Here is a 21,014-nt window from a genome sequence, read left to right as displayed (position 1 = left end):
TTTTCGAATAATTTGAAAAGTGATTCGGAATCGAAATCGCATTTCATTTCCAATGTGCGTACCCGTTTTTAATTCTAATGAGTACTTCTCGTGAAATCAGCCGTTGACACTTGAGTGTTTCTGACTATGTACAATCGAATATACTAGAATATGTACCTTGGAGAAAAACATCGTTAGAGATTTTTATGTTGCATCAAAGTTGTAAAATGTGGGGGCCTTAATAGTGGAGGAGTTCTGCTAACAAGAGCATTCCATTAGGACAAGTTTATATGAAGTTATGTACACTACAAATGGGACAAAGATAAACATGAGACAAAAGTGATTTTATATAGTGAAAAGCATGCTAAGTCCCTTGACAATAGTGGCAAAGACAATTTTTGCATCAGGACCTAATAAACAACATTTTTTGTTCAACGCCATTTGGTAAGAACACTGATTTAGAAAATTAAATAAGGACACCTCTCCAAATTTGACCTTGCGTCATCTCCCAGAGTACACAAAACCTGAAGGCGGATATTTATTTATTTATTTATTTATTAATACAATGAGATACCCTACCAAGTAGGCTATTACATCTCAAGGATACGTTCACCTATATGTAGTTTGATATGGGATTTCACATAAAAAACGTTAGAAATCTCTACAACTAACAATAGAGGTCTCCCAACGTATGCTTACAGATTTGAACCAAACTAGCGTCAATAGATCACAAATATAACTAGTATGAAATTTGCAAATGGAACTATCTGCCAATACGCAAGTTTGGCGGAGATATTTGCATAAAAAAAGGAGAATACGCACCCCCAAGGCTGTCAAATTTGTCAATTTCCAAATTTGCTCCGCATTTTTCCCGCCTTGGTGCAAATACCTCCGCCAAACCTGCGCATTGGCAGATAGTTCCATTTACAAATTTCATACTAATCATATTTGTGATCGATTGACGCTAGTTTGGTTCAAATCTGTGAGCATACGTTGGGAGCCTCGATTGTAAGAACCATCCCGTAATTAGGTTATGAATTCGGCAAAAACATCTCGGCACGCCTTTTGTAACCCCGTGCTTCTGAAATTGATTAGTTTACACTCCAACTACTAATTTGTAAATGGATTTATAAATATATCTGTTATATGTATATGTAGACATACCGGGCTTATCCTGCTTAGATATTTTGGTGGGAGGGTCTCGCAGTAAAATTTTCGTACTAATTAATAACATCCAACATTTTCGTGTCTCCATACTTACTTGGCAAATGGATTGGAAAGCCGCGATCTATTTAGAAGAATTCCATACATACTCAAATTCGCAATGTTTCGATTGTACATACTTGTTTATTTGCAATTAATCACCTTTGGCAAGTGAGACACGAACACTCTTAAATATTTATAAATCTTACGAAAAATAAGGTCCTAATACATTTCAAAATACGCATGTACAATGTACATACGTATAAAAATTGAATCAGCCACGTTTTATATACACTAAAAGTAGCTTACTGCAAATTAGTCACGACAAGTTCGATTTATATTCATTTTATTTTATATCCCGAAATACAATATACATACGTTGATGAAGAAATCAAGTCACATTGTATTAAAGACATATGTATGACCCTTCTGTTTAATGTAGCTTTTCATACAATTATGCATCTTTAGGTTAGAATGTCCAGTTTATATCGGTATAGTCCTGTCAATGTGTCGACGTGGCGGTACACCATGTCGAGACATTTACTGTGTCTGAATTTACATTGTCTCAGTTCCCTATTTATACATAAGCAGTAGCTCAGGCCTTGCTTCTCAACATACTGAATCCTCCACTCCTTGCGTTAAGATCTCTACTTTTCTTTCCACAGTTTTTGTGCAAGTTAATTTTTAATGTATATAAATACTCAAGTTAATCAGTTGTAACCTACCGCAATGGACTGTATACATATGTATATGGGTACGTACTTCTATATACTCAAAACAAAAATTTGTCAAATCAACACCGCCGGTGTCAGTATATGACTTAACCACCTTGGTTACAATTGTGATTCCGAGTAGTATGAATTTTTTCCGTCCGGTAATAACATTATAACTACCGGTATCAAAATCATCACAACTCGGGTTAAAAATTTTAACCAAGGCGGTTAAGTCATATATAGACACCTGCGGTGTTGATTTGACAAATTTTTGTTTTAAGTGTATGTACATAGAGTTTGCAATAAATATGTTGTCTTTTGTTGATTTACTGTTGACAAGAATGACTGCATATTTGCATGGCTTATCGGTGCTCTTGTTTAAAAGTATGGCATCAGAAATGATTTAAGTGGGTTAAATAAAAATTTTGTATCGCAAGTTGAGTGGGTATTTGAATTATTTGAATCTGTAAAATCCTATTCTTTCTCACATTAATGCATGTAGATAAAGACCAAGTGTACTGTACAAATCCTTTTCGCGTCGATGTCACCGAATTTAATTTAAAAAATTGTAAATTGAATTCCTGGTGCAAGGATATATATAACCCCAGATAACAGGTCGCTATGAATTCGCTTAGAGAATTCGCAGAGAATGTCGCGTTAAAACAGAGAACTCGAATTCTCTCAGATTTCGTTGTTATTCTCGTATCGAATTCGCATCGAATTCGGTAATTATTCGTATCTAAATTCGATATTACGCTCATTTCAGAATTCGTAATGAATTAGACTCGAATTCTCAGAGAATTCTTCTATCGAATTCGAAACGACTTCACTATGAATTCTTAAACGAATTCGCTGTTACTGTAGTGAGGAATTCTCCCCGATTTCGATAGGAATTCTTCTTACAGGAATAGGAGACTATAAACTGTTCGCCTTGAATCTCGAATTCGTAAATAATTCTTAGAGAATTCACTGTGATTTCTCTCTTTCACGCTGTTATTGTATTTTTAAGTAATTTTAGCTGCCACATTCAAATCGTTCCTCATGGGAAGGAGACGACTTTTTCAGTTGAGTGCTCGCTACAAAAGAAGACTTCTAAAAGCACTATTATAGTGATACTAATAGTGACCTAGTCCAGGCCGAAAGGGAAAACATTTATTCAGAACAAGTGTTCGAGGAAGATCTGGAAGAAATTGAAGTCGGAAGTAAGTTCAGCTGAAACTATTAGCTCAGAAAGTGAAGGTGAAATTGATACTTTTGATATTAGACATAGTATCCAAAATTGGTCCCTTGAATTTAAAATTCCTCAAAATGGAATCTCATTGTGCAACACTCTAAAACATTTTAAAAATATGTTAATCTCAGATGCGGTAGCAGCTCACCCTAGGACTCCAAATTATACAGACGAGGGCACAGTTGACGAAGAAATACAAAAAATCTCTTAAGAAAGTCGCAGATAGAGTTGGGAAGCGTATGAGGTACAAATATATACTATCGATAATAACTGTTGCAAAAGATTTTAGGAATAACATTAGTATATTTTCAATAGGAAGTGACTTAACATAGCGGCCAATTTCACTACCAGGGTCATCTGATTATTCAACTTATGTTTATTTTAATAGAAACGGTTATGTATATTACATAATATTTAAAATAAATAAAATAAACTATAAGCTGGATTAACTCGAAATATAGGAGAAATCGTATCGATTTATTACTTAATTCGCAGTGAAGTCGTATAGAAGTCGCATTAAATTCGTGGAGAAGTCGCATTAAATTCGTGGAGAAGTCGCATTGAATTCGTTTAGAAATCGTTATAAACTCTTACATGTTCATCGAATTCAAGACGAAATCGCGAAGACTTACCGGCGAAATCGATATACGATTCTCCATCGATTCCCTGTCGAATCGGCGGACATTTCCCTTCGATATCTCCTCGAATTTATCTCGAAAGTTGGAAATTCGAGGCGAATTCGATATCGATGTCAAAGCGAATGTAATATCGAAACATAAGAGAATTCAGAGCGAATTGTTATCTGGTACGTAACGATTTTTGAAATATGTGCATCTAACCCCCCTCCAAAAATGGGGGAATAAAATTTGAAAAATGAGAAAGTCAATGTATACAGCGTACAGTAAGAATTAGACATCGACTTGTATTTGACATCCTATTTCCCCCTTGAATACGAACATTTTTATGCATCACGAGTTTCAAAATTTGAAAATTCGCGGTTTTTTTACGTACATACAAATCCTCAAAAAACTCATGGTTCCCACACTTTGCAGTCTGACAACCTAATGCCAGATTTTTCTTCTCCAGAGACGAACATTTTAATCTTTTGTTGTCAGACTGCAAAGTGTGGGAACCATGAGTTTTTTTGGTCAAAGTTTCTGGGGGAGGGACTTATTTTTGCAAGAGCCGTAACAAACTATTGTCACTCATGAGAAAATGAGACATAATTGAAGTTATTAAAATTTGTGATGCTGAATTACCAATTCGCCCAAAATTTAAAACTTAAGCTTTTTTGAATTTATATTTCCGGTCAGAAAGTGACAAGTGAGACAGACCACTATACAGCACTGTCGAATCGACAGTCATCGGTGGTGGTGGATACCCACCAGAGTCCGAGTCTCACTCTGCTTCTGCTAAATATGGAAAAGAGTTTTGTAGTACGTTTGGTCTGGTTCAGCTCTGTATGTACATATGTATGTACATTAACTCGGAAAGCCAAAAGTAAACTATTATATAAAAGTAAGCTCATATTTATGCCGCATTTTATTCGCATAAAAAGACTGCATACTACTACTAGTACTTCTCCTATTCGACTAATTCAAACTCTTCAGCACCGTTAACAATTTCCATGCTTATGTCATGAATGTCGTATTCTTGCTCAATAGTACTTGCTTCTTCACCCTGACCCCGGTATTCCCGAATATCGGTGTAATGGTGAATATACTCACCAAAACCGCGGTCAATGAGTTTCTGATGAAGCTCATCTTTATGAACATCCATTGAGAAACAACAAATTACGTAAATGTTCCGATTTGCCCTGCACAAAAATGATCAATAATATTTTGTAAATGCTCAAGTAATATGACAGAAATTCGTTAAACCTTCGAGGGAAAATACAACGTGACGCTCTATACCCGAGCAACCGATTATTTGTCAGTCCACCTATTTGAATCCATAATTGGGGCAACATCGCTCTCGGCACATGCAAATGCCAACAACCTCTGCGTTCATTGCTATCAAAATTCTCGCCTGTTAAGCACAAACATAAGGTTTATTTCGACTGTACAAGTTCGAATAGAATTCAAATTTTGGGTAGAGGCAACATCTTCGCCTTAAAATAAGTAAAACCAATACCTCCTGGTATGATGCAAAGCACCCTTCTCCAATAACGCCTTTCTTGTACTTGTGACATTTTTTTAACCACACCTTGATTGGAAGTTCGTAAAATGTAATCCCTTATCTGGAGTTGGAGGGAAAACCGTTTTTGCACACTGAATCGGTGTCACTGAGACAATGCTTGGACAACAATTAAATATTCTCTTAACTAGTTATCAGACAAAAGTGCTGTCTGTTCCTGTTATCAATTACACAAATAGAGATAACAAAACTGGGGCAACAGTTTTTTTAGCATGTCATGAGGTTTCCTGTTTCATGAAGTGAATGCATAAACTTTTTACAAATGCGTGCAATTATATTTATGCTACGTAAATGATACGATGTGTATATGCATAACTATTTATAGTCAGGCCTGTGTAATATGGGTCTGAATGATGGGAAAATTTATGTTTTTGCTTCTCTCTTTATTCCTTTCTTACATACTTATTATTACTGTATATTATGCGGAGTGTCATTGGAACGGAGACTTTTCCAGTGAAAAGAAAATTTAATCTCATCGTAGAAATGTAATTTCAACGTGTCCATTCAATGGGCAGATTACTTTTTTACAGAAAATACTTAATATCTGCATACAACGTGATGGAGATGGTCGGAATTTTATACTCTTTCTTCGATAATAAATGCATACAAAATCGGGTCTAATTGTACAGTTAAGACTATTGTATGAATTGGCAATTATGTACGTGTTCTACCAACCAGCTTCGTGCGGATTTGTTATTATCTCAACACAAAGAATTGTGATCGGTATTTTATAATTACACCATCTTAACCCGATCCCGGGGTTATGTACCCGTGGCAATTCCAAAATCAAACTTAATTGAGTTAATTGTTTACCCTAAATCAAACTGTACACAAATTGAAATATGAAAATTTGGTCTCATGAGACTAGTAACCTAGTTAAAACCTTGTCATGTTACATATAATTTTCCTCAGTCCGAGAAGGCAATTCTCCCCGAACATTGGAAATTTAAAAGCAAAACCCTCAAGAGGTGTGATTCTACGAGTCTAAATTATGTTATAAAATCCTGGTATTTAATACTAGTGTATAAGCCCGTCTCCCGCCGGGCTAGAGCTTATTATTCTAACGCATAGAAAATGTCAAGTACTGTCAACGTCAATCAAAAAATTCGTACTTCAGGGTCATGCATTTTGCTCAACATTGGCAAAAAACACATTAAGATTAATCAATTCGGCGAAATGTCGTGATTTTTTAGGAACGAACACTTCGCCCAACACTACTCCAAGAACATGAGCGGATGTGACAAGAAAAGTATTGTGGACCACTTTATAATATTTTTAATGCAATTTCTAAGTACATAAGTTAATTAGTATGTCAAAACTGTCGCTTTTGGAGGAGCATGGCTTACGTATTTAATCATTGTGAACTTGTGGACCGAATAATAAAGCATCATCAATCAATTTATTAATTTCAAAGGTGGTCAGATTACAATCTGTGTTCAGTTCAAACTTTGAACTTCAGAGTGACAGGGTGTTGAGCAACCACCTCACACCGTCGCATTGTTAGTCTGGTCAAGATGCAAGTCACCAATCATACCAATTCATCATTTATTTTGTGCTTGAAATATTTCACTTTTATCTTGACAGACTTCAAGCTAATTAATATTTCATTAACCAGATTGAAATGTAAGAGGTATAAAAGTGAATAAACTATTCACCAGAATTATCACAAACAGCCTGGTACTCAACTATACAAATACGCGAAATAAGTAAAGGCAGGACTATGGAAATTATCAAAGAAATATTAATCGCACTTTTACTTCACATGGGAGAAGTAATTTCCCAAAGTACTGGATTAAATTGTGAATCGATTCTTCTACCGGAGGTCTGTAAATAAATATGTAACTGTAATTTAGAATATTGGTAATTATTAAGAGGTGAAGCGAAGCTAAATCCTTTTATGGAAATGTCTTGTCTTTCCGTCCGTATCCACGATAACTTTAGAACGGATTCAAATTTCGACATGCACTTTTCGCCAACATGTTTGTAATTTTTGAAGTACGCATGAGTTAGAAGATTGGTGTCGTAGGTCATAAGGTCACGACGCCACGGTGGTCAAAGATGTCGAATTTTTTATTTCGCCATCGGCGGGGATTTCAAAAATCGACATGATTTTTATGTGCCATGACCGTGTCGCTTCACCCCTTTGCTACACTTTGTTTGCAACGGTTTATTATTTTTTGATAGTACGAGGGATGCCCACCTTGGGAGTGTATCCCAACTTATTTCCCATATCCGTACGATTGTAGAAAATTCATTGAATGCGGAAACGGCGACGCGGTCGTACAATGCTGTCCTCCAGGCACGGTGTGGGATCAATATTTATCGGTCTGCAACCATGAGGCTGTGACTCCTTGCGTCATTGTCACCACGGAGGCTTCGTCCGGGCAAGGAAAATATCATTGAGTGGTTTTAATTATGTTAGTTTACATATTGCAAAAGTCTTCAAGCAAACATCCTGATTTTTTCAAATCTGCCCCTCCCCTTCTTCTGCCACTCTTTTGATAAAACAATATGCTCAGACAGTTGAAAATATCATAATTATAAAATGTATGTATGTTTAGTTCTTTTTCTAGTACCACACCCACAACAACCAGGCCCACAACCACCACACCCACAACAACCACGCCCATAACAACCAGGCCCACAACAACCACGCCAACAACAACCACGCCCAAAACAACCACGCCCACAACAACAAGGCCCACAACAACTAGGCCAACAACTACTACAATGGGAACTACAACACTGCCCCCTATCGAAATTGGGGAATCCTACATGATTATTAACGTCCAAGCTAACAAGGCCAGTGTCCATTTTTTGGCATTTGTGATTCCACCCCCATTCCGTTTCCAACTATTTAACAAAACCTGCGTTCCCTTTAATGTAAAACATTTGCAGGTAAAAAATGCGTTGCCCTGAGAACATTAATTTCAAAACTTTACCTTAGTAATGTCAGTAAAGATCTGATGCTACAAGATTTATAGGTATTACTAGCCAATAAGCCCGTTCAAAGACGGGCCACAGTCAAACTTTTACGCTAACATATCCAGCTTACTAAATTTAGACAGATATACGTGGTCCAACAAAATATTGTTGGCGAATATCTTGAGAACAACGCATAAAACTTACCAAAGCTAATAAAAAATTCGACATCTTTGACCACCGTGGCGTTGTGACCTTATGACCTACGACACCAATCTTCTAACTCATGCGTACTTCAAAAATTAGAAACATGTTGGCGAAAAGTGCATGTCGAAATTTGAATCCAGTCTAAAGATATCGTGGATACTGACGGACAGACAAGACATTTCCATAAATGGATTTCGCTTCGCTTCACCCCGTAATAATTACCAATATTCCAAATTACAGTTACATATTTATTTACAGACCTCGGGTAGAAGTATCGATTCACAGTTTAATCCAGTACTTTGGGAAATTACTTCTCCCATGTGAAGTAAAAGTACGATTAATATTTTTTTGACAATTACCATAGTCCTACCTTTACTTATTTCATGTACTTGTGGAGCTGAGTAGCAGGCTGTTTGTGATAATTCTGTTGAATAGTTGATTCACTTTTATACCTCTAACATTTCAATCTTGTTAATGAAATATCCATTAGCTTTGGAAGTAATTTTTTAAACGAACGTTGCCCGGGAATTTCGTTAATGTTTGTAATTCATTTTTTGAGGTTGCTGGGGAATTTTTTAACGTATATGAGCATGGCGATTGGTATTTGAAGCGTGTGAACGGTACCAATTACTGGAATTTAAATAATCGGCACTGGGCTGGACTTAATGATCGGGGCAGCCTTCGTAATACCGGGTACAGTTGGTTTTTTATTATTCTACAAAGAATCCCGACGTTTATATCTAATTTACAGCACTCCTTCTCCAAACGGGGGAGTACTGCTGGAAACAGTCGCTTTTCAGCCATCCGACCCCGCACAATGGTGGGAGTTCAGAAAATGTCCGTAAAGCAGTCCTGAAATGAAGTGAAATTACGAAATGTAAATTATGAGCCCGTTTTATTGTTGAGTTTCCAAAAATTGCGAAATAAATGAATAAATCATGTTTTCGTAACATTAAAAGGAAATTGTAAAATTTTTTATTAAATTAGAAGCAGGTACATACATACTTATAGTTATTACATACACTCAAAATAAGGTTGTAATGAATCATTACCATGCGGAATGACTATGTGGCTCTACCACGTCGGTTACGATTTATCGTAGAAATGGTAATAATAATTTATTATTAATAAATTCAGGGAAATTAAAATTTAATACATAATGGTATTCATTTCCTCAATATTTGGTAATAAATTTGAATTTCCCTGAAATTATTATTACCCCTTTCTACGACAAATCGTAACCGACGTGGTAGAGCCACATAATCATTCCGCGTGATTCATTACTACCTTATTTTGAGTGTACATATATTTGAATTAAGAGCTTCCATGTCAATGGAGCAATTTCCGTTAATGACACCATTGGCAAGGTAAGCTACCTTGCGTACATATAAACAGCATAAGCTAATACATTCTATCAAACCATATTAAACTTATTGTTACAAAAATTGTTCCAGCACGAACAGATTCTATTCAGATTAAGGTTCACATGGATGACGCGTTTTGAGATAAATGCAACTTTTGATATTTCAATGTAAAGCAAATTTTTGATACTACAAACAATACGATTTGAAAAAATTATCCAGTTGGTTTTCACTTTTTTCATACTACATAAATTTCCTCACAAATGAATTCGCTATTTTTTCGAATTGTTGGTAGTATCAGAAATTAGCTTTACATTGAATTGTCAAAAGTTTCATTTATCTCAAAACTCATAGATAGAGTTGATTCATGGAATTTTAGAAATTCCAATTAACGACATTGGATAGGGGTGGAGTGAGATTATGCGCCATGCATGGGAACCTTAATATGGGTCACCGTTTATTTCTCCGTCGTATGGACTCTGGAATGACTAACTAATTCAGAAAAGGTGATAAACTTCATCGCACAAAAATATCATTCCTTTCCCCTCACGCATTCGTGCACACGTTTGATATGCGTTGTGAGGCAGAACTTTACAAAAGTTTTGTACTCGCATTTTTCACACGATAACGCGACCTTTTTTGTTGAGTGCTTTGCCAGGTGGTACTTCAAGCCGTTTAAGCTCCTCAGAATCTTGTCACAATCGGTGCACCCATAGTTTACCGGATCTCTATTGAAGCTTATGATGTGCTGAGACAGTCCAGTCTCACACAAAAAAAGTTTGGGGACACAAGGCACATTTGAAAACCTTTCCTCGTGATGGATTCTCTGAAAAATATTAGAAAAAGTTCATTAAAAAAATCCAAAATTCACATCATTTACTCCCATTCGAAGCTATTTAAGCCGGGCTGGCTTCCGTCCAGATACCAGTTTTGAAATTTGGGTTTTCAAGATTGATTTGAGCTTTCAAGACCAGATTTGCGAAGTCATTATGCGAATCTCCTCAAGACACAACTATTCTGATCTTCGCAAGTTTGCTAAATGAGTTTCGATGCGAAATACTTGAGCAGTTGTCGTGAGTAAGCCCAGTCAATGGTGTAAGTCCACTATTAGACCCTTCACTTCTCGTCAAGTCGAAAAATATTGGATTGTTCCCTTCAAAGAAGAAAAAAACTTACTCAACACTTGAAATGAAAGGTGCTCTGGTGAAATAAAGTAGCCACGACCAGTTCTCTGTTAAAACATGACTATGCAATCCGGCTATGTAAATAATATGTACATATTTAGTATTTACATATGTATATATCTACATACGTATGCATATGTATACAGGGCCCTTACGAGGGGCTGCCAGGTGGGGGTTTTCCCCAGGGCCGGGCCCCGAAGGGGGCCGGGCCCTGGTGTCCACTACAAAATTTCACGGAAAATTATTTAAACGTTTCGAAGATTTTGAGCAATTTCGTAGCGTGCCAATATCGAACAGAAATAAACAATAATTACCCTAAAATTAAAACATAGTTAAAAAAAACTTTTTTCACTTTTGTGAGCCTAAAATAATTTATCCTTGATTCTTTCAAATTATTAAAATGGAGAAATTATGGCGTGAAAATTATAAGCCCAATCTATGCATTCTTACTTGGGCTGACCAAGTAAAAAATGCATCATAACCTTTTTTACCTCTCCGAAAACACTAAAAAAGCTAGGGCAGGTGTAATCCCCAGAAGGTATCGGGTAGTTGTGTCCACTAAAATTATTGTACGAACAAGTTCGCTACCTATCACAAGTCCTTAATTGCTTCTAAGATTTTGAGCAGCCACATTGGGTTTAAATGTCGAATCTGCAAAGGCACCTATGTCATCACATTGTCGATCATAAAAGAACAATAGCTCATAATGGTTATGTACCTACCTTGGAATAAAAGGTAGAATTTAAGCTGAAAATCTGGGGCTCCGGACGAGTGGGTGGCCGACAAACTGTCTCGTCAACATCATATTGGTCGATAACCAGCTGGTCCCCAATCTCAGCTCGTCGACAAAATATTTGTCTTCACGATTTCGGTACCAATGGGTTCGGCAGGCGTGTTTCTCCCAGATTTTTTTGAAACATGAGTAACCTTTAGTTCAATTAAAAACTCGATCATCGATTTTTAACTTCAAAATAAATAAAACTATTCCATATCCACATCGAAATCAATTGATTTGCAGTCTTCCTGCATAACGCATTATTCTGTTATGGGAAATGGAGTTGTTTTAAGTAATTATTTTAAAATTAAAAACGATGGTTTTTTTCTTATCGGCCCGAGTTTTGAACTAAAACTTTGTGTATTTGATAGATGTGCGGAATTGTGCATGTTGCAAAAAATCTGGGAGAAACAAGCCCGGCGTATCAATTCTAAGTCTACATACCGTGATAGAAAAATGTTAATTTGGATCAAATATGGTAATATTTTTAACTTATGCGACTGCAATTTTCACTTATCGATATAATGCTATCTTTTGGCAGAATTTCTGGATAAGTAGTAATAAAATTATACATCTTCCCATGCAAGGATTACTTAAAACTTGTAACGTAGGTCGACTAATATGTTGTCGACCACTTTAAGTTGGGGACCAGTATGACATGTTCGACATATACACTGTTTCGACCAATTTTCTGCCGACCACATATCTGTTTTGTCGACTAATCAGGTTTCGACGAAACGTTTGTCGACCATTCGTCGCTAACCTGAAAATTTTGTGTAAGACCCTATGTCACATTGTCACAGGGCGAAAACAGGACATGCTTGATTTTACTAAATTACTAAAGCAGGAAATTGTGCAGTCAAAATGATAAGCCCAACTTCGATTTCGATATTTTTGCTGACCAAATAAAGAAACGTACCGGGTAGATTTTGTATCACCGAAGACATTAAAAAATCTGGAGCTATTGCACCTATTTGTACACAATGCAGATGCATACCAGGTCCTTCGGTGAAAATGATAGTTCGAAGAACAAATCAAAATATTTTTTAAAAACTCTTAAATAGTTCAATTTTCAAACTTTATAGCGCGTAAGGTATAATAACGCAAATTGTACCCATGCGGGTTTTGCGGCCCTACATTTTTAAACGAAGTTCAAAGTCTGGGCACTACTATGTCGGCGTTTAACAAAGTTGAAAAAGACCTAATTAAACTAGGACCCTTGGATATCCTGAAAATTCTACATATATACATATTAATGGTCTCGCGTGTGCGTATCTAAACTTCGAGATGGCACTGAGGATGTTTCTCAGTCTGCCCATTTCTGTTCCGTCAAATGAGGGGCCATTTTGCAGATGAAAATAATCAAGAATTATCTGAGGTCAACAATTGGCAAGAACGATTGAATGCCTTTGATTTCGAAGTGGTTATAAATAATTTCGCCTCCAAAAAAGATTGCACAATCATAATTCTGTAACGTTGAAGTAAGAAGTGGTTGAAGTCAACACAATCAATATATTGACATCTTGTTAATTCTGTTGCTGACTTGCTTACGATCAGAATTGTTTTAAAGATACCTTTTTAGACTCAAAATTTCACGCACAAATGCCAAATAATAAATGGGGCCGGGCCTAAAAAATCCCCAGAGCCGGGCCAGGCAAGTTTGGGCACTGTATGTATATGTATTTACTTGAAGATGTGCATACATAAATATCACTCTTAGAATACTGGGATTAAATCATTATCGGAGTACGTATGTGACTTAACCGGCATCGGTAATAACGGGAATTACCCTTCAGTAGTGTTGTGGTAATGAAAAATCTACCACTCAGGAACCAATTATGTATTACCAATCCTGTATTGAATTATTACCAAACCAATTCCAAGACAGAGTTTCTGTGACTCAGCCAGATTTTTAACAGTGTATGCTTGAATGTTAATGTAGGATAAGCAAAACAAGTAATTTATACCAGTCGTACAAATATGGGATTTTTCAATCCGTAACACATTTTATTAAATACAGACAGAATTTTGGTACAACAGATATGCTGCATACACTACGTAAATTATTATTGTAAAAAATATTAGCGAAGGAGAAATTCTACATCCTGGATTTATTAAGGGGTGAAAGCCCTTTATAAGATCGATATGTCCGTCCGTCCGTCCGTCGGTCCGATAACTTTTGAACGGAAGGACATACAGACTTGAAATTTTGAACGTAAACTCGTAACGTCAATGGACAGGACGAGTTCGAAGATGGATACTGTGACACACTTCTTTCACCCCTTGCTTACATGCGTTGTAACGGTTTATTTTTGTGGAGTTCTCCTTGCTGACGCACTTGTCATATCATACCGTTGTCAAATCAATTTATGAGATCAAACTTTGTTATCAGCTATTTACTTATGCACTTTCTCATGAGCCGTTAAACGCTCTTTGTATTTAAATTCCTTCCAGCAAATGGAGCACTTGTGTGTGTCAGGATGGGTGGACCTTATGTGAGAATCGAGTTCGTCATGATTGGAAAAATTAACGGTGCATCGGACACAATGAAATTGATCTTTTAAATGTCTGCGTCCCAGATGGCGGTCGAGTTCAGACTTCTCGACGAACGTCCTGTTACACAAGCGACATTGGAACACTGTCTTTTGGCAGACGTCAGAAAGGTGTCTACGCAAAGGAAAATAATGTAATTAAATTATTGTATGCGACAATTCACATTTTAAGACCAGAGAGCGGATATTTATGTGCGTATTTAAATTCTGCAAAATATGTATATAATAAGTATGTGCTTAATAAACCTGAAAATATGTCCATAAAACATGTTGTTCATCTCAAGTTTTCTACTATCTTCATGAAATATAATTTTGAGGAAACCTTAATTGCTGAATGGAGAAAAATATTTTTACATAAAAAACTTCGACTAATATCTACTAAACAATTTATATTTAGAAAAATACTTGAAAATACACGAAAATATGTATCGAAAAATCCTCAAAATATGTATAAACATAGGTATGTAATACACGAAAACCCTATAATATGGAAAACTAGATATGTTTGAATTTGTGCGATCGGGATGTCCGTATACACGAAATTTTAGTACGATCTGATTTGGTATGAAAAATTATAAATGCATACATATCCGCCGTCTGTTTCTCGTTTGCTCCCTTACCTCTTCATGTGCTGCCTCTTTGTGAATTTTCTGCCACAAGACGGACAAGGAATTTGGTACAAAGATCTTGCAGCTAGATTTTTGCGTTCGATACGGGAAGTCCGGACAGCTTTCTTCAGATTACGATCCACTTGTGTCCGTCGTTTAGTTTGTGAATTATTTGGTCGTTGATGGGGCTGAGGGTATGGCAAGGACGTACTTGTGAATAAATTTGTTGCTGGGCCACCTATGAATACCTAAAAGAGAATTAAAATTGTGAGAATTGAAGACTTAAGCCGAATTTATGATTCTTTAGAGCACACATACATGTTCACATTCACTCAATTAATGATGAATGAAGAAATTATTCATCTAATATTCAAAAATTGAATTAATATTGATTGAATATTTCACTCGGATTTTTGAATAAACCAATATCGAATGAATATTTTTCAATTCTTGTGAATGAATAATGAATTAATATTTTTCATCATTCATTTTTTACTCAATGCTTAATACATAAGGAAAGTTAAGAAATTTATCTAATACTGTGAATTTTTAACAAAATGAATAATGAAGGAATGGTGAATAATGAATAAATATTGAATAATTAATTAATATTTTTTTACATGAGTGAATAAGGAATTAATACTTTTTCAAGGCTTTGACTGAATGAACTTTGAATAAATAAATATTTTTTGAACATGTATGAGAGCACATAGATATGATCAACTGTTGGTGAGTCGAATAATCATGCGACGCTAAATTTGATAGTAACGTAAAGCTACGTTTGGGGGAAAGGGTCCAGTCGTTAAGTTATTTAGTTACGCATGGTAATTGCTAGAGGGTGGTGATTAAAAACTAAAAGTTTAGCGTAATAAGAACGTTACTTTAGACGTAACCCTACCTGTGGTTGGAAATTGAGCTGTGCGGATGAATAATTAGGGGCTAAAATACTGTCGCCGAGCGGGTTATCAGTCAGATTAATGACTGGTCGGACTTCACCCTCCTCAATCTCGTCGAAAGATGAGGGAAGAATAACGTTGCAATTTTCCTGTTCCAATTTAATCTCGGGTTCAATTTTGATTTCAGCACAATTCCCGTTTTTATAGGTGGATGATGACAAGCTTAAATTGTTCGTAATGATGTCGTCATTCTCTGTAGATAAAAAAATTGTTGGATTACACATTACAGATTACATAGAGTTTCTTTGAATGCAATCAGTAAGTGGTAAATAAATTGTTCACTGTTAAATCCAATACCGTGTTGAAAATTTGTCCATTTTATTAATCGTGCTACAGTTAATTCTAATGAATTAACTCTATCCAACAGTTGTTCCATATTTTTAACTATTTCAGGTCACGAGAGTAGACACCTTTGTTCTCAAGGTTTTCTTAATATTTTCCAGCCGGTTCTCTAGAATGAAGCCGCCACGAGATCCACCACCAACTGACCTACGTCTGTGAAGTTAGAACCGGTTATGGGAAACATTGAGACTCGAAAAAATAATACAGTGTGCACATGCGTTATTCGCACCCCAAAAATAAGCTTATATCCGCTGCCGTAAATTAAGTAATAAATTTCGCCATGACCTACCAGTGACCGAAAAAATGTCGGCATGCTTCGACGGACCTAAAAATACTTGAATCTGTCCCCATGCCTCCAGTGACCTAAAAATGACCTTGTCGCCATAACTCCGGTCTGCGGGCTCTTATAGAGCATGCAATTGTGCATTATGTATTTTCGATGTCGCAGGATTTTGTAAGTGCGTTTTCGCCTCATATATAAATTCAGTTCATGTTTCCGTCATCGGGGGCATTGCGACATTCTAAGACTATTTTGAGGTCACGGGAAGCATGGCGACATTTTTAAACCATTTTGTTGTCAAGGGAGCCATGGCGTCAGATTTAGATCAGTTTAGGGTCACTGGAATCATCGGACAGATTTAGGTTATTCTTAGGTCACTGGAGGCATGGCGACGTTTTTATGTCACTGTCAGGTCGTGTAGATGTAGAAGCTCATTTTGTGGGGTGCGAATAATGCATGTACATACTGTGTCATTTCGAGTCTCAATTTTTCCCATAACCGGTTCCAACTTCACATACGTAACTGATAAAATCTCCCCACTGGACCGAGGAGTCTTGTACTACCATAGAAAAGTCATACACTGACATAAATGTTGTCTCAATTCGCCTCCCTCCTGGCCACGCCGTTCACTACCGTCATATTTTTTAATGAGGAGAAATATCCCACCACCTGACTTTCATTTAATACTTGCTCGATGTCACCGATAAATGTCCAACTTTTGCATAGTGGACATTAATCTACTGCGCTGGATGCTATGAAATTACACATGCAGGTCCATCTCATTTCATCTCGTCTCATCGTCAACCCTAAATAGATAAGATATTCATATTTGCCTTTCATTGCCCTAGACCAATTTAGTTGACAGATTTCTTCTCAAGATGGATGACAGATGTCGATTTTATTCAACTACACAAACGCTTTGTGAATATGTATTTATGTAAATATCAGTTAAATTAAATATTAATGTAGATTGCCTACCGAGCTTATCGATAGTTTGACGGAATGGTCTCGCACTAAAATTTTCGTACTAATTAAATACATCAAACATTTTCGTGTTTCCATACTCACATGGCAAATGGATTGGAAAGCATCGATGTATTTAGAAAAATTCCATGTATGTATATTCAAATGCGTCATGTTTCGAGTTTACATATACGTGGTTATGTGTAATTAATTACCTTTGGCAAGGTAGACACGAACATACTTAAATATTTATAAATTTTACGAAAATTAAGTTTCCACTAATACATTTCTAAATACGTATGTGACTAGCTTCAGAAAAACCGGTACATGGTGTTGGACGAGTTGTCGCAAAACTCAAAACGCTCTTACACGTGTCCAATATAATAAAAAATTAAGGTATACATGTTCGCGCGTTTTTTCTCAATGTGCCCCAATTTTTTTATATCACCCCAAATACTGGAAAAAATCATTGTGACGCTTCTAGTATGCTGATTTCTGCCAAACTTGGCAAGCTTTCCTTATTTGGGATCGCCCACAGTGCCTAAGAGAATTGGCCCCCTAGGTTGAAATTTATAATGCCAATTACCTGACAATTTTGACAATTTTTTTCGTTTTTTCGACATATTTTCCTAGTTTATGGAATGGTATCCTTCTAGCTTCATGTCTCTACAGAAACCCTATATTCTGCTTCGAATACCGTTTACCCTAACCTGATAGCGAAACTATTAAGGGTACTTTGTAGGGAGATCGATTTTCATACATGTTCCACCGAAATACCAATAATGCTAATTCTTTCCCTTAGTATCAGTCCCACCTACCCCAATTTTTGACATCTTCTACATATTTAGTAGTCGAACAATTGTTGATTGCAAAAAAGGTCGAAATCGACCTGTTTGACCTATGTTCAGGGGGTGGGGGAAGTTGTCGGGAGATCAAGTCTCACATAACCCCATAAGTGGGGTATCGTTGGAAAGGTCTCGGTACAGTGTAGCAGTAATGAGTTTTATTTTTCCAGGTATACAGCTGTTAACACTGGAGCAGATTGAGAGCTAACATAGCAGTAGATTGATGAAAACTCAATTATATTTCTCTGTCTCTAAATTATTAGGGGGTGGTCCCAGATCCCACAAAATATATATATTCTAAATCCTCTCACCGAGACCTTTCCAACGATACCCCACTTATGGGGTTATGTGAGACTTGACCTCCCGACAACTTCCCCCACCCCCTGAACATAGGTCAAACAGGTCGATTTCGACCTTTTTTGCAATCAACAATTGTTCGACTACTAAATATGTAGAAGATGTCAAAAATTGGGGTAGGTAGGACTGATACTAATGGAAAGAATTAGCATTATCGGTATTTCGGTGGAACATGTATGAAAATCGATCTCCCTACAAAGTACCCTTAATAGTTTCGCTATCAGGTTCGGGTAAACGGTATTCGAAGCAGAATGTAGGGTTTCTGTAGAGATATGAAGCTAGAAGGATACCATTCCATAAACTAGGAAAATATGTCGAAAAAACGAAAAAAATTGTCAAAATTGTCAGGTAATTGGCATTATAAATTTCAACCTAGGGGGCCAATTCTCTTAGGCACTGTGGGCGATCCCAAATAAGGAAAGCTTGCCAAGTTTGGCAGAAATCAGCATACTAGAAGCGTCACAATGATTTTTTCCAGTATTTGGGGTGATATAAAAAAATTGGGGCACATTGAGAAAAAACGCGCGAACATGTATACCTTAATTTTTTATTATATTGGACACGTGTAAGAGCGTTTTGAGTTTTGCGACAACTCGTCCAACACCATGTACCGGTTTTTCTGAAGCTAGTCATGTATAAAAATTCACTCGGCTACTTTTTATATACACTAACAGTAGCTTAGCCAGGACAAGTTCGAATTATATTCATTTCGTTTTATAACGCTAAATACAATATGCGTTGATAAAGAAAGCAAGTCATATCGTATTAAACAAATTTCCATGACCTTTATATGTGTGGTATATGCATATGTAGCTTTTCATACAATTATGTATCTCAAAGTTAGGATGTCATGTCCAGTTTATACCGGTATAGTCCAGTAAATGTGCCGACGTGGCGGTATAGGTCTTAGTTCTCTACTTATAAGTAGTGGCCCAGAACTTGCTTCTCGACGTACTGAATCCGCCGCGCCTAGTGTTCAGATCTCTACTTCTGTTTCCATGTTAATCTTACTCATGTAACACAGTAAAGTCTTTAAGTAAGTATGTGAACCCTTAAGTCTCGCCTACCTTATTCTCATACAGTACAATATGTATAGCGATTAGGATTTTTACTGAGCATAAAGAAAATTGGCATGTTTTACGTAGGGAACCAAACAGATTAATCGTGTTATTTGAGGATCGGATTTGCAACTCTATCTTTTCTAGATCGGATGTATGTAGTTGTACTCTTCACAATCCCAGGTGCGGATATGTGTGCTGAAAGAACGAAAAAAACTATGAATAGATGGGGACTTGTTTGTGAGTCGAAGAACTAAATAGGTATGTAAACAACAATAACAACAAGATAAAGCCTCAAGCAATTAGCGAGATATCCAGACCGAAAATCCGAAATGCGAAATGGGATTCCTGTTCCATAAAGTGGTTGTTATGTCCTGTATTTGTTGCTTCGTCTCCACATCGTCTGAGCAAACTACGTTCGACTTAACGACAGCCGTGCTCCAATATTTGGACCCTAAGTGTCACATGATTATAGTTCATCACAATCACTATTCAATGTCAGATAAAATATCACCTCCAATCCCATCGAAAAAAGGCGTGTACATTTTTCACATCCCAAAATTAAGGGTGGACACATCATCCCGTTATCCTTTTGTGTATCCTTTATTCAACAAGACTCAATATCCGCGTGCAATATTTGCTACTTTAAGCAAAGCCCAGTTTCCCTGTTTTATTGGCGTTCAAATAACACAACCTTCAGATTTTGAACAGAAACTAGATGACCTATCAATCCAGAAAGTGCACGCGTTGACTAACCGCCAAATAGATTTTATGTACAAAATTTTGTACCTGAACTCTCCAATTATTGAAGATGGTGCTAATTTTAGGACATTCCTGTTAGTTCGAGTTCAAATAGGTATCAGTCGCGTTGTCCTAGATACGGCAGCTTTAGTAATGTATAAGTCATGTCTCCACTTAATTTTGGAAGGTAATCAAGCTCGCTGGTACGTTTCCGGGATGTCCCGCTTTCCCATGTTAATTTTACAATCACAAGCTACTGCAATAACCAGCAATTATTCAAAATTTTATGATTTTGTACAACCCCCGTCAGATGTTTATATATCCGTCAAAAGGAAATCGCTTCTTACCTTGAGTTGCTTTTATTCCAGAAGCGAATCTTGTGAAGCATGTCAGAAGGGTCCGTACCGATTAGTGCGCGAGCATCGATATCGCCCGCGCGATACGCTTTTCTTCTGTCTCGGAAATTTTTCTTTTGGAATGACTGACCATGAAGATTTTAACAACCGTGCGGAAAAACATACACGAGTTCGAGGAAATATGA

At 36.6% G+C, this 21,014-nt stretch overlaps 2 protein-coding genes across 3 annotated transcripts; both read right to left on the bottom strand.

Annotated features, from left to right (window-relative positions):
- Nucleotides 1-493: 493 nt before the first annotated feature.
- Nucleotides 494-5,418, bottom strand: LOC110856639. 2 transcript variants are annotated; one of them, XR_004836387.1, is made up of 5 exons: nucleotides 5,260-5,418; nucleotides 5,007-5,154; nucleotides 4,854-4,942; nucleotides 1,144-1,267; nucleotides 494-1,060 (listed from the first exon to the last, which is right to left on the bottom strand). XR_004836387.1 is itself a non-coding variant. In XM_022105126.2 (3 exons), exons 1-3 carry the CDS (start codon nucleotides 5,315-5,317, stop codon nucleotides 4,711-4,713), a joined length of 438 nt encoding a protein of 145 aa, XP_021960818.1. In that variant the 5' UTR covers nucleotides 5,318-5,418; the 3' UTR covers nucleotides 3,485-4,710. The 2 variants fall into 2 exon arrangements, 1 of the variants encoding a protein (XP_021960818.1); XM_022105126.2 differs by lacking the exons at nucleotides 494-1,060; nucleotides 1,144-1,267 and having other exon boundaries at nucleotides 3,485-4,942.
- An 8,315-nt stretch (nucleotides 5,419-13,733) lies between these two features.
- Nucleotides 13,734-16,353, bottom strand: LOC118437783 (zinc finger protein 691-like). Its single transcript, XM_035857136.1, has 4 exons — nucleotides 16,185-16,353; nucleotides 15,830-16,080; nucleotides 14,944-15,179; nucleotides 13,734-14,438 (listed from the first exon to the last, which is right to left on the bottom strand). Exons 1-4 carry the CDS (start codon nucleotides 16,261-16,263, stop codon nucleotides 14,168-14,170), a joined length of 837 nt encoding a protein of 278 aa, XP_035713029.1. The 5' UTR covers nucleotides 16,264-16,353; the 3' UTR covers nucleotides 13,734-14,167.
- Between the last annotated feature and the right edge of the window lie 4,661 nt (nucleotides 16,354-21,014).

The sequence above is a fragment of the Folsomia candida genome, unplaced genomic scaffold, assembly GCF_002217175.1.
Source record: "Folsomia candida strain VU population unplaced genomic scaffold, ASM221717v1 Fcan01_Sc016, whole genome shotgun sequence".
Lineage (NCBI taxonomy): Eukaryota > Metazoa > Arthropoda > Collembola > Entomobryomorpha > Isotomidae > Folsomia > Folsomia candida.
Note: the sequence above shows the minus strand (reverse complement) of the source record. Positions and strands in the feature narration are given on the sequence as shown.

What these genes read in the sequence shown, in the direction of transcription:
- LOC110856639 (XM_022105126.2), bottom strand. Translation starts at nt 5,317, where the DNA reads ATGTCACAAGTACAAGAAAGGCGTTATTGGAGAAGGGTGCTTTGCATC. An exon ending in GCTTTGCATCATACCAGGAG is followed by an intron (nt 5,155 to 5,259) that starts GTATTGGTTTTA and finishes TGTGCTTAACAG; the next exon opens with GCGAGAATTTTGATAGCAAT. An exon ending in CGTTGTATTTTCCCTCGAAG is followed by an intron (nt 4,943 to 5,006) that starts GTTTAACGAATT and finishes ATTTTTGTGCAG; the next exon opens with GGCAAATCGGAACATTTACG.
- LOC118437783 (XM_035857136.1), bottom strand. Translation starts at nt 16,263, where the DNA reads ATGGAACAACTGTTGGATAGAGTTAATTCATTAGAATTAACTGTAGCA. An exon ending in ATGGACAAATTTTCAACACG is followed by an intron (nt 16,081 to 16,184) that starts GTATTGGATTTA and finishes TTTTATCTACAG; the next exon opens with AGAATGACGACATCATTACG. An exon ending in AAGAGGCAGCACATGAAGAG is followed by an intron (nt 14,439 to 14,943) that starts GTAAGGGAGCAA and finishes TCCTTTGCGTAG; the next exon opens with ACACCTTTCTGACGTCTGCC.